Source organism: Eucalyptus grandis, chromosome 7 (genome assembly GCF_016545825.1).
Source record: "Eucalyptus grandis isolate ANBG69807.140 chromosome 7, ASM1654582v1, whole genome shotgun sequence".
Lineage (NCBI taxonomy): Eukaryota > Viridiplantae > Streptophyta > Magnoliopsida > Myrtales > Myrtaceae > Eucalyptus > Eucalyptus grandis.
Window position 1 is genome coordinate 49,530,161 of NC_052618.1, and position 12,177 is coordinate 49,542,337.

Here is a 12,177-nt window from a genome sequence, read left to right on the forward strand (position 1 = left end):
TTCTTAATGCAAGTTTTGTATGGATTTATGGAAATACAGAACTCTGTGGAGGTGTTCCTGGTTTAAAGCTTCCTCTTTGTAAATCATCAAGCTCCAAGACCAAAGTTATATATGTGGTAGCTGGCAGTTTGTTATGTTTAGCTTCGTTGCTCCTATGTTTGTCTATCTCCTATTGCAAAAGAAGCAGACGACAACCAATGCCTCCACTTCATTATCTTTCGAGAACCAATTCTTGAGGATTTCTTACGAAGAACTCTTGAAAGCGACTAACCAATTCTCTAAGACCAATTTGATTGGTAAAGGGAGATACGGCACAGTTTATAAGGGGATTCTTGATAGCGGTGCCATGGTGGCAATGAAAGTGCTCAATCTAATGCAAAGAGGTGCTTCGAGGAGCTTTATCTCCGAATGCCGAACTCTAGGAACCATTAGACACCGAAACCTCGTGAAGATACTAAGTGTCTGCTCGAGTGTGGACTTTCATGGAAATGACTTCAAAGCTCTAATATATGAGTTCATGGCTAATGAGAGCTTGGAGGAGTGGCTGCACTCTGGGACTGTAGGGCGAGATGATGAACATGGCGAATCGAGAAATCTGAGACTAGTGCAGAGGTTACACATTGCCATTGACATAGCTAATGCGATCGAATATCTCCACAAAAGTTGTTATTCAACAATTGTCCACGGAGATTTGAAGCCAAGTAATGTGCTTCTAGACAATGACATGGTGGCTCGAGTTGGAGATTTCGGGCTTGCAAAGATCATTTCAATGGTGTCTGCTGAAGCCACAAGAGTTCATGACCAAGGTAGTTCAACTTCAACCGTAGTCAGAGGATCCATTGGTTATGTGCCTCCTGGTATGAATCTATCATATTTTCTCGATTAGTTTTTCATTGGACAAATAACATCCTTGATATAATGTTATGCTTCGTATGCTCTAACACCTCATTCTGACAACATTATTTCCCTTTTTTTTTAATTAATAGCTTCAACCAAAAAAGAAAATATATATGTTTGTGTACAAAAAGATTAATAGTAGCATTTTGTAATCGTATTGAAATTAAGCTGAGAATAAATCATCTTAAATTTGATCAATATATATATTATCAAAACTTGTGAATTCGTACCAATAAATAGATTAAGCCTATTGTGTCCTATCACATTTACATTTTCTTTCTATAATTTGTAATCTATCTCATGCCATGTTGATGCCGTGAAAATGGATCGTGTCTAATATTGTCATAAAGTCACAGTATGAGAAATTGATGAGAACTTGTGATTCACTTTTGGTAAGCCATGACTTAAGGTCTTGACAGTAAGTAATTGACCCCTCATGGTGGATCCTTTCCTTTTGACTTGACCTATAATTCCATATTTCTAAAATTTGTTTAGATGACATGACATTTAAGTCTGAATCCGCCCAAGGTCTTAAACCCATAAATGCACAATAATATCACACAACATACACTAATTCACAGCATGGTGGACTCCATCCGACTTTCACTCCCCTAAACTTCTTGTTTAGAGCATATTTAGATAAATTTATGCATTTAACAAGTATAAATCCATTAGAAATAACAAATCACTCCAAGTCTCTTCTTTTTCCCTAGTCTTCTAGGCATTTTCTTCTATTCTTTCTTGTAGAAAAGAAATAGTGTGGTATAGGCATTAAACTGAATCCGGATCATGAAAATGATGAGCCTCATGTGCATTCCATGTGTTTCCAGTCAAAACCAGCGGTTCAAATTTAGTTAATACATGTACTAAGTGCACTAAATAGTTTCCACCGAGGCCTTCATTGCATATATTTTCTTATTTTTTTCTATTTTCCCCCTATACCCTACGAAGGGAAAAAGTCACTCTTGATGTTTAGGCAATTTCTTTTAGCGAACATGTGACAACTTTGGGTGCACTTAGTAGTTTTGGAGAAAGAAGAGTTCATATGTTGTTAAGTGGTATTTGGCGCACTTTTTACATCCTAAAATCTCATTTCTCTACGGTCGATGCATTCCAACTTTTGTGACAATTTTTACCACTTAGCATCTGACATGCAATAAACATCAACCATAGCCAATAAACTAAATGAAAGTCATACAAAGAGATATGAAAGAAAAAACCAATATAGGGTTTTATGACCATCTACCTTGCTCCGACAGAGGATCACTTGGCCTCTGCCATGCATAACGAGCCAAACTGTGAAGTGAGTGAGGGCTTGCAAGCCATCACTCTATGTTGTGCGCAACTGGCGAGAGCCCTCACAATTGTACTTGGCAAGCTCTTGCAAATGGACATCAAACCAAATCCCATGTGACTTAGAAACTTTTTCTAAACAATTAACTTCAATAAAAAGTGTATGTTTTTTTTTCTATTAATGTCTTAATGAAATTTTCAGAGTATGGCATGGGACATGAGGTTTCCATACTTGGGGATATATACGATTACGGCATTCTATTATTGGAGATGTTCACTGGAAAGAGACCCACTAAAGAGGCCTTTGCGCACTATCTTAACCTCCACAACTTCGTCCTAATGGCTCTCCCGAGATCAAGCAATGGACATCGTAGACTTAAGGCTTTGGAGTGAAGTTAGTGATCGACAACAAGAGATCAAGATCAAAGATTGCATTATCTCTGTATTTGAAGTTGGACTCGAATGTTCAATGGAATCACCATCAGATCGAATGGACATGACCGAGGCGATCAGGAAATTACACTTGATCAAGGTGAGTTACGAAACAAAGGAGAGGAGGATAGGTATGTAGCTAAGTCAGTTTTCTCATTTCATCTGGAACTCTTTCACTAGTAGAGAAAATCGTCTTGCAAAGGCAATGCTAGCAAATTGATAGGAATGTTTCCCTAACTAGTGTGCCTACCCATACCTATTATGTGTGTTTTTAATGATGACACCAATATCTATATTTTAAAATCATAGAAAATGGATGTATGGATTTATAGTTGTCGCAATCTACCTTTTTTTCTTGGAGAGGAAAACACATAAGTTTAGGTATAATGCCTAAAAGGCGGGCCTATAACCCTTAATTAAGCATAGGCTCTTCCAAGCCCATGCCCTACGCAACATTGGAGTATTTAATTTTAGTTTCAATTAAAGCTATAAGAATTTTCTAATGATGAGTCACCACTCGCCTATTGGGGTCAATTAAAAACCAAGTGAGACATGATAGTATATCTTACTTTCTATGCAATCAGAGAATTTATGAGTGATGACTTAATTACACTAATTAATCAACCAGTGTCCTTGCGTGGTACATAATCTTGTTCATTTTTTTAGGCGGTTTGGATTGATTTTAAACATATCCACTAATATATGAGATGGTGATGCAGGTGTACAATAATTAAAATAACAATCAACAACCAAAGAAGTATAAAATAAATTGCAAAGAAAAGTTAGAATCTAACGCTAAGTAGGCTATAGGGAAACCAACTTCAACATATCAGAAGTGCGCAACCAATTGGCAATTGAAATCGTTTTATGGAACATTCAAATCTTGGGCTAAAGGTCTAAGAGGTTATTCAACTTTGAGCATAATTTTTATCAAATATTTTCACACATTTTAAAAAGAAACTACTCAAAAACCGATTTTTAAGATTTTCCCAAAGATTTCTATTTTTCTGAATTTTTCTAAATATTTTATTAATTATTTTAAAATATATAATATAATATAATATAATATAATATAATATAATATAATATACCAACCGGGCTCGTCGGCTCGGGTTCATTGTTGGACTCGGCTCAGCTATTGAGCCCAGTCTAAATATAAAAACTAAGCCCAACCCACAATAAAATAAACCTAAGTCGAAGCCTCATTAGACCCACTGAAACCATATCGACGCTCAAGCCCAGCCATTTGATCCAAAATTTTGTTTCTTTTTTTTTTTATTTTTTATTTTTTAAGTTTCCTTATTTTATTCTTTTATTTCTTCCCTTCTTCTCCGCGTCGTCTTATTCACGACGTCCCCTTCTCGAGCGATGTCCTTCACCCCAAGCTCCGAATTTCTTAGACAAGCCTCGGGCCAAAGCTCAAGGTGCCGCCGAGCCACCACCCTTCATCAGTCCTCTACTCCGACCGCCACTCGTCGGCCGACCTCCCCGCTGCCCGCCGAGGACCACACCACTCGGCCGGCACCAACACAATAGGAAAAACGACAGGGCCAAAGCGAACAAAGCCACGGGCGGCCCCGAACAACGTCAAGCTCGAAATCGCAGCAAAACGATAAGATTAACAACACGCGGGAACGTCCATTCAGCCCCGAACCAAGAACACCAAAGCGGATCTAACTTAAGCATTTCATCGAGCAGTTAGATTGCACTGTCTAAAATGACAGGAAAACGAACCGGCCGAGCTCAAGTCGCTCCAGGACTCATGACAATCAACATACAAAAACACAGACACAAGACACAAGGACGAAGTGGGCCGGAGCTCGCGTGAGCTAGAGGCCGCGAGCTCCGGCCCGGCACGCCCAAAAACAGGGCAAAAATAGGGTCAGGCTTACTGGAGTTTTGGCGCGGGACAGGAGGCACGGCGGCGGGTCATCGGCCGCGATTCCGACGCGCTGGCAGGCGGTCTCTCCCTCCAAATCTGTTCCCTCGCTTGAACTCTGGCCGCTCTCTTTCTCGGATCTCTCTCCTCTTCCCCCAAAAAATCCCTTCCCCTTCTCTCCCTTTTAAGCTCTCTAGCCGGCGCCCATGGCGTCCTGCCATGCCAGCTGTCGCCAACGGTCTGCCCCCTACCACCAACTCCGGTGCGACGCTCGCCCTGTCTCCTCTGTCTCTGTCGCGTACGCCGTCCTTTCCTCCGCTCTCTGTTCTCTGCAGAGGCGTGAAGGAAAAGTGGAAAGGAAGGAGATGGGGGCCGGGCCAGGAAACGAGGAGCGGGCCGGGCCAGGTGGAGAGAAGTGAAAAAGGAAGGGAAAAAGCGAGAGCTCACTATCAATTGGAAGCCATGCTTGATCGAATTTGGGTGGCATTGCCAATGAAATTCTGTTGTGGTCATGGCACCAACACCGGTGGTCACTAGAGATACAGAGTTAACATACACATAAATGGAACACCGGTGGTCACTAGAGATACAGAGTTAACATACACATAAATGGGACAAGATCAAAAAGGAAACATGAATGCATATTTTGTTGCACTCCTTGGTGTGCTGATCACATTCGTCCAGAAATATTTGTCAAGTCTTCTCACCCAATCACCCAACCAACGCTCTCTCTTTCTTCACCATTAGCCATCGTCTCCGGCCGTTATGACCATTTGTCATCACCAACGCCTTCTTTACGTCTTGATTATTTTGAAGATGACTTCTAATTCAGAATGTTTCTTTCGAATTTAAATTACAAAACTTCGGTTACCCCATTGCCGTGAGCCAGTTTACGCAAGGGTTGGCCATGGCCTCGACATCCCACCCGCGCCACTTTGTTAACCCGAGCTCTTTAAGCCATAGGCGGGGACCGCGAAGTCATCATGTTTGGCTTTCCAACCGAATAATCGTCGCATTTGGTCATCGTTCTATAGCTTCTTGAGATACATCAATGTCAAGGATCCTACACCTCTGAATCTTCATTTGCGAGATGGTTGTCTCCAAACATTGTGTTCCCATGATCTTTCCACTCCGATACCAATCGACGTAGTGGAAAACTCGCAATTTGCTACACGAGCAAGTAACTCGCAAACGCACAGGTGAAGCATACACGCGTGACACATATAGAGAGAAATTTATCATTTTTTTTTTGTATTAAGCTAAATTACAAGAGAAACACAATATATACTCGTATTAGAAAACCTAATGAATTTCTAAGTATAAGACATACTATAGATTTACTAATAAGAAAATCTATACTACTGAATATTAAATATCTAAATTAATAACTACTAAAAGTTGAAACAAATCACCCAATATCCCAACGTAATTTCTAAAATAAAAAGATAAGAAAATATATGTCTCATCTCGTTATTATTGTCATTGTCCCATCACAAACTGTTTTCCACGGTTTAAGAAGGGCAAGACAAAATAACTGAGGTTATTGGGCTGGCAAGTCAATTGAAAGACTTGTGCAAACCTTTCCGAGTTCTATCTTATCACCCCAGACATGAGAGGCTATTATATCTGCCTACCCGGCAATAGTTATTTTCGAAAATATGATGGGGCATCTACCTTCACCTCCTAAGGCCCCCCAAGTTTCTAGATGAAATCCTTTTCTTGGGAATACTTTCGAGATTTTCCATTACAGAGTTTAGACGAAACAGTTTAAGGACATATCTTAGGAAAAGACTATTGACCAAGAAAAAAAAAGGGAGAAACGTGACAAATCAAACCGCGGAAATTCCTCTGGGGATGTCGCTCTTCCCATCGTGGCTTTCCACCATATCTCCAACCTCGTGAAAAACGTTGACTTTTCTGTATTCCCAAGAGACCCAACTTTCTTGTTTAGACCGTTTCTTCTCTTAATGATATTTATATTTCTAAAACCTTTTGAACTCCTGAATTTGATTGGCTTGAGCCACGAATTTATACTATCTGTTTAATAAGACAGTTATGTCATTGGGATTGGATAACATAGTTGATGTAAAATGTTGCTTTTGATCTCTAACAATCTTGCAAATAGACAAACTAAAGGGCTCCTGCCTCCAATATTTCATCTTTTGTGTTCCGTTGGATACATTAAGCAATTGAACTAATTCAATTTACGAACCGAACTAAACTAGCTTTACTCGATCGGTTCTGCATTTAATCACTCAGGAATCAGGTAGTTTTTGTTTCCAAACAATCCTTAGTTTGAAAACACCAAGAATCAGGAACTGAACATAATAAGATCCATATATATGTATATACATGTATATACATGTATATATATTTATCTAAATCTATCTATCCGGAGCGAATCTAAATTCTAGCATAAGACCATTATCCTTTTTCTTTCCTTTTTTTTTTTTTTCATATAGAGAGGAACCCGTCTTTAATAAGTAAATTCGGAATCCATGAAATACTAACTTCAACAATCGGATAAGACATGGGTCAAAACACTAGATGCGTGATCCAAAGATGGAATTATTTATGCTAGTAACTTACAATGTTGGACTAACATCTGGCTTTGTTGGTAGACAAAAACAAAGAACTAATGTCTTGTTCTTGATCTACACACTCATGTCTATTTTATAGTAGCTAAGCCAAGATGACGAATTGCATCAATCTTTTGTGCAATGAATTGTAATATTATTCCTGAAATTGCGGGTCTTCGTCGGTTGTGCGCCCATAAAGCAAGTGGTGGAATATATGTTGAGCGAATATTGGAGGGCAGAACCGACAAAGACCCACATTTTCAGGAATAGAGTTATTTTGTACATAGCAAAACACTCGGAATAGAAAAACTTTTCACAAGTGGCTTTAGTCACCGTGCGAGCATCAGCTCCTTAGTCAGCTTATTACTTATATGTAAACTCGCACGATAATCAAGGCCGCTTTGGTAAACGCCAATTACCAGCCGAAATTTACGACATCATGACCTTTAATGGGTGGTTGTTGCGCTAGTTCACTTTGGCCGGCTAAATACGATCAAGCCTCTAAGTCATACAAAAAATATGTATACCTATCCTTTTCTTTTTTGATCTGACCCTTATACATTTATCTATATCTATATAAATAAAAACAAAACACCATTTTTCTCAATTTTAAATTTCCTAGATTGTCATTAATTTCTTTCTCTCATACCCTTATCTTTCAGAAATAACCATCCATTTTTTGTATCTCTTCACAATATTAGATTTCTTAGTTACCCTTGTTTCCGTTATTGTATATTTACCCATTTCATATATAACTACTCAATCTCTTTCCATGTATAATTATCTCATTATTTGCTCATGCGTGACACATGCCTAACATAACAATAGCGATGATAACATGGATGAATGACTATATCCGTTCGAGCAAAGTGATTGCATTTATTGTAATATGAATATATTTTCAAATGGACAATATACATTCTCATGACAAAATAGATGATAGTATTTCAACGGTAGTGATACATTCTTATGCACAAAACACCCGCATCCTCAGTCAATGCCTAAGCCATAGTTTCAACCATCATAAAGTAAACTACAAGTCTATATCAGCTATGTCACCAATATTTATATTCTCTTTTCAAATTTATATAAAGTGTAGGTCTAATCATGGATTTGGCGACCTGCATGCGCATCAACAAAACCTATTGTATGGGTTTGGGGAAGGCTCCTAGAAGTTCAAACCAAGCTCACTCAACAATTAGGTCTAATTGTAAGGATTTTTCTAATGTGCGCTAATATTAATTAATATTGTAATTTATCGTTTTATAGAATTGGTCTAATAACGTAAGATATAAGATTTCTTAATTAGTTTAACATGGGACTAGTTAATATAATCTGAGTAAGGCCCGACTTATGATGAGATGGTCTGTGGCTTAAAATTCTATAAATAGTGTTTAAGTTTCTCTTCTAACCTTAAAGCATTAATATCCTCACGTAAGGAGCGTTTACAAAACATTAAGGGTGATAGATAGTCTCATTGACCTATTAATATAGAAGGCAATAGAGGAGAAGAATGGTGAATTTGAAATTAGGTGCACAAATCTCTTTACTTGATTATATGTGTTTTTTATTTTACTTATGGAGATCTTGGGATGCTGTTTTCGTATATTATACTAAATAAATGTAATACTTAGATTTAAACCCCCCCTCTCTATATATTATTATATAGAGTTCATGTGAATGAGTGGTTTGTAGTATTGCCATCTCTAAGAAGGGATGGGACCATAATTGACATGGGGATTGGGAGTAGACCTCCTTTATCCCCTCCATCCTAGGACGAGGAGTTAGCTCAACTAGATAGTAATTTTAGGACTGTTACAATCGCATAAAGTGGATTTAATGCATATTTTTAGTACACTTAGCATTTCTCTAGCCTCAATAACTATGTACCACAATTTCAATTACCGATTATTGCTTTGTCAAAGCATATAATATCTTCGTAAGTTAACAAAATTTCTAATAATAACCTAAAATAATCATCACCCTCACATATTCAATATTTTCCAAACTCGCTCACATGCAGACATAAGTTAGAAAAGTCAAGAATCCATCAGCTTGACTAGTTCAGCCTGATGTTTCGGCTTTTATTGCGTGACTCAAGCGACAACATACATAAAAAAATTTGTGTGGAAAGAGAGAAAATAATCACATGAAGGCAATACTCGTTCATCAATCAATTTGGCCGGCAACTCTAGTCATCGCAGCCTATTTTTGAACATTCGACTTTTCCATGCACAGATTACTCCACATGATCACCCTATAAATATTAGGGGTGTCAGTTCCCGAACCGAAAACCGAACCGAACTGAACCGAAAAATTCGGTTTTTTCGGTTCGGTTTTCATTCGGTTCGGTTTTCATTAAAACCGAAAATTTTCGGTTCGGTTCGGTTCGGTTTTATCGGTTAACCAAACCAAACCGAACCAACAAATAAAAATGGAGAAATAAAAGTGGAGAAATCTAAGTTTAACAGAAAAAAAAAAAACAAAAACCGAAAACCAAAGGCTAAAAACCGAAAACCGAAAAACCGAACCGAACTAAAATTTCGGTTTGGTTCGTATTCGGTTCGGTTCGGAAGATTTTTCTAACGGTTCGGTTCGGTTCGGTTCGGTTCGGTTTTCAAAAAATCGAACCGAACCGAACCGTTTACACCCGTAATAAATACCCCTTTAGCTTTTGCTTTTCTCTTCATCAATCAACTGAGATCCTTCCTTCGCCAATTTTCTTTTGGTCTCTCACAACATGAGTTCCCGTATGACAATCCCTCTGCATCTTATTTTTCTCGTCGCGTTAACCCTAGCATTGATCCCTCTGTCCATCGCCCAAGACTCGCCCCAAGACTATGTCGCCGCCCACAATGCGGCTCGCTCTCAGGTTGGTGTGGGCCCGATGGCGTGGGACGAAACCGTCGCTGGCTATGCCAGGGATTACGCCAACAAGCATGCCAGCGACTGCACGCAACTCGTTCATTCAGGCGGACCCTATGGGGAGAACCTTGCGTGGGCTTCCCCGATCTTACTGGCACCGGAGCGGTGAACATGTGGGTCGGAGAAAAGCCTGACTACGACTACAATTCCAATTCATGTGCACCGGGAAAGGTCTGTGGGCATTACACTCAGGTGGTGTGGCGCAACTCTGTTCGGCTTGGATGCGCAAAGGCCCAATGTGCGACGGGCGGTACTTTAGTCACATGTAACTATGATCCTCCTGGGAATGTTGTTGGCCAAAAGCCTTATTGAATTACAAAAAGTTGTATGTCGGGTGATGAACTATTATGTCAAAATAATGCCTCCTTATGATGAGGCTAGTGCTTTTGATGCACCAAAATTAAATAACATCATATGAATGATGCATGTAAATCTCTTTACTGAAGAAAAAGTTAACCTCTTTCAGTATTTATTTTTTTTCTTTTTTTATTTTGCAATTTCTTTTTTTCAAGTGAAAGAAATTTCGATCATTTGTCTAACATCCTCAGCTCCATGCTCTCAAGCACATCACTATCCCTTTGAAGCCTCATCACACTGTGAAAGAGAAGCTAAGCACGATCTCTGTTACGCAATTTACACTTGAGTTCATTGTATTTGTTGTTTCTATCGATTGTAGTACATAGCAATGGCCGTCTTGGCAATATAACTATTCATTCCCGTCAATAAGCTGATCATTCATGGCGAAAAACATTAAGATATGGCCCATTATTGAATAATATGGACTTGGTGGTATATTCGTCGATAAATTTTATGTATCGACGAATTAAACTCCTTTAGTTGACCAAGTAAGTAAATGATCTCTAATTAATCAACTTGGTGTCGATAAGTACCAGTCAGAGTTGCCTAACTTTGTATTCTATTTCAATCCATATAGCAGCCTAGTCCTCTAGAAAGGTCATAGACTCGTCACAGTTGAAAAATTCTTCCTTGAGGAATATATGTGCTTGGATATAACCACCTAAATGAATTTTCATGTCATCTCAAATTACGATGTTTTAAAAATTAAGACGCAAGAACACGCCAAAATTTGCGGTCAATGAAATCTGATTTACAAGTTTTACGCTTGTGGAGTCAATCATTGGAATCGTTACGAAGTTGTTGTATATGACTAAGTCGATGAAATGATTAACTTATAATTTGGGAAAGTATTGCGAAAGCTCTAGAAATCTTGCTTGTTGGGACAGCATAATACAAGCCCGATACTTTCATATGGAGAATAGAAAAACAAAAAAAGAGTTCAAGTCTAAGCCTGTTAACAATTCCCGATGGATGATGACAAATTTTATTCATTTCATTGGCAAATATAGGTTCTAACATTCATCAGTAGAACTGCGCATGTTAAAAAAGCAATAATCACTCACTTCGTCCTTCCTATGTTAACATTATATTCAATCTGTTTTAATGTTATCGCTTAATGGAAAATAATTGACAACATTGTATTTTTTTGTATAGTATACGTAGATAAGAAAATCTCGATCAATTTATTTTCTTATTTTCTTATTAATTTAGGGTCAAAGATGGGACGGCGCGACCTAACATTAGTCACCAGCGAGCCATTTCATCCGCATACAGGCCAATTGTGATTATTTGACCGACGAAGCTCGTCGAGGTGGAAGTAAATTTTCCTTCCTACTTCGAAGAGAAAATTATTCTCTCTGCACTAGAAGTTTTGATTAATTTTCTCATTACACTGGAAGTTTTGATTTCTTCTGTAACAAGTTACAAAGTCCTAGCTTTGCATAGGTATACCTATATATAAATATTTTATCCGCATATGTTAGTATTTTCACATGTTATTTTTATCCATATTAAATATATAAATTTCGTCGCTTAAGATCTTGAAAATACTGGCACTCATGTTATTTCTATGAATGTCCTGGACCTATATCAATTCATAAATACTTAAAAAGCACTTACCATCGTTTTAACTTAGCTTTTGAAGGAGGAATTTGAGTTTAGCTCTCCACGATACAACTCAGCAACCCACGCCCATATCAAGTGATTTTGACAAGCAATTCACCAAGAAAACAAGCTTGAGTTAAGCTCGAATTGCCGTTCTTCCCTCAATTGATGTACTAACACTACGTACCCCTTTATTTTTCAATTTCTTCA

General features: G+C 38.3%; 2 protein-coding genes across 2 annotated transcripts; both read left to right on the plus strand.

The window, feature by feature from the left end:
• The first annotated feature begins 346 nt into the window (after positions 1 to 346).
• Positions 347 to 2,583, plus strand: LOC120296193 (probable LRR receptor-like serine/threonine-protein kinase At3g47570). The gene is made up of 2 exons (XM_039317884.1): positions 347 to 857; positions 2,393 to 2,583. Exons 1-2 carry the CDS (start codon positions 347 to 349, stop codon positions 2,581 to 2,583), a joined length of 702 nt encoding a protein of 233 aa, XP_039173818.1.
• A 7,202-nt stretch (positions 2,584 to 9,785) lies between these two features.
• Positions 9,786 to 10,333, plus strand: LOC104441545 (pathogenesis-related protein 1). Its single transcript, XM_010054695.3, is given in 2 exon segments — positions 9,786 to 10,085; positions 10,088 to 10,333. Coding segments are annotated over 2 exon segments (495 nt in total). The 5' UTR covers positions 9,786 to 9,820; the 3' UTR covers positions 10,318 to 10,333.
• The last annotated feature ends 1,844 nt before the right edge of the window (positions 10,334 to 12,177 follow it).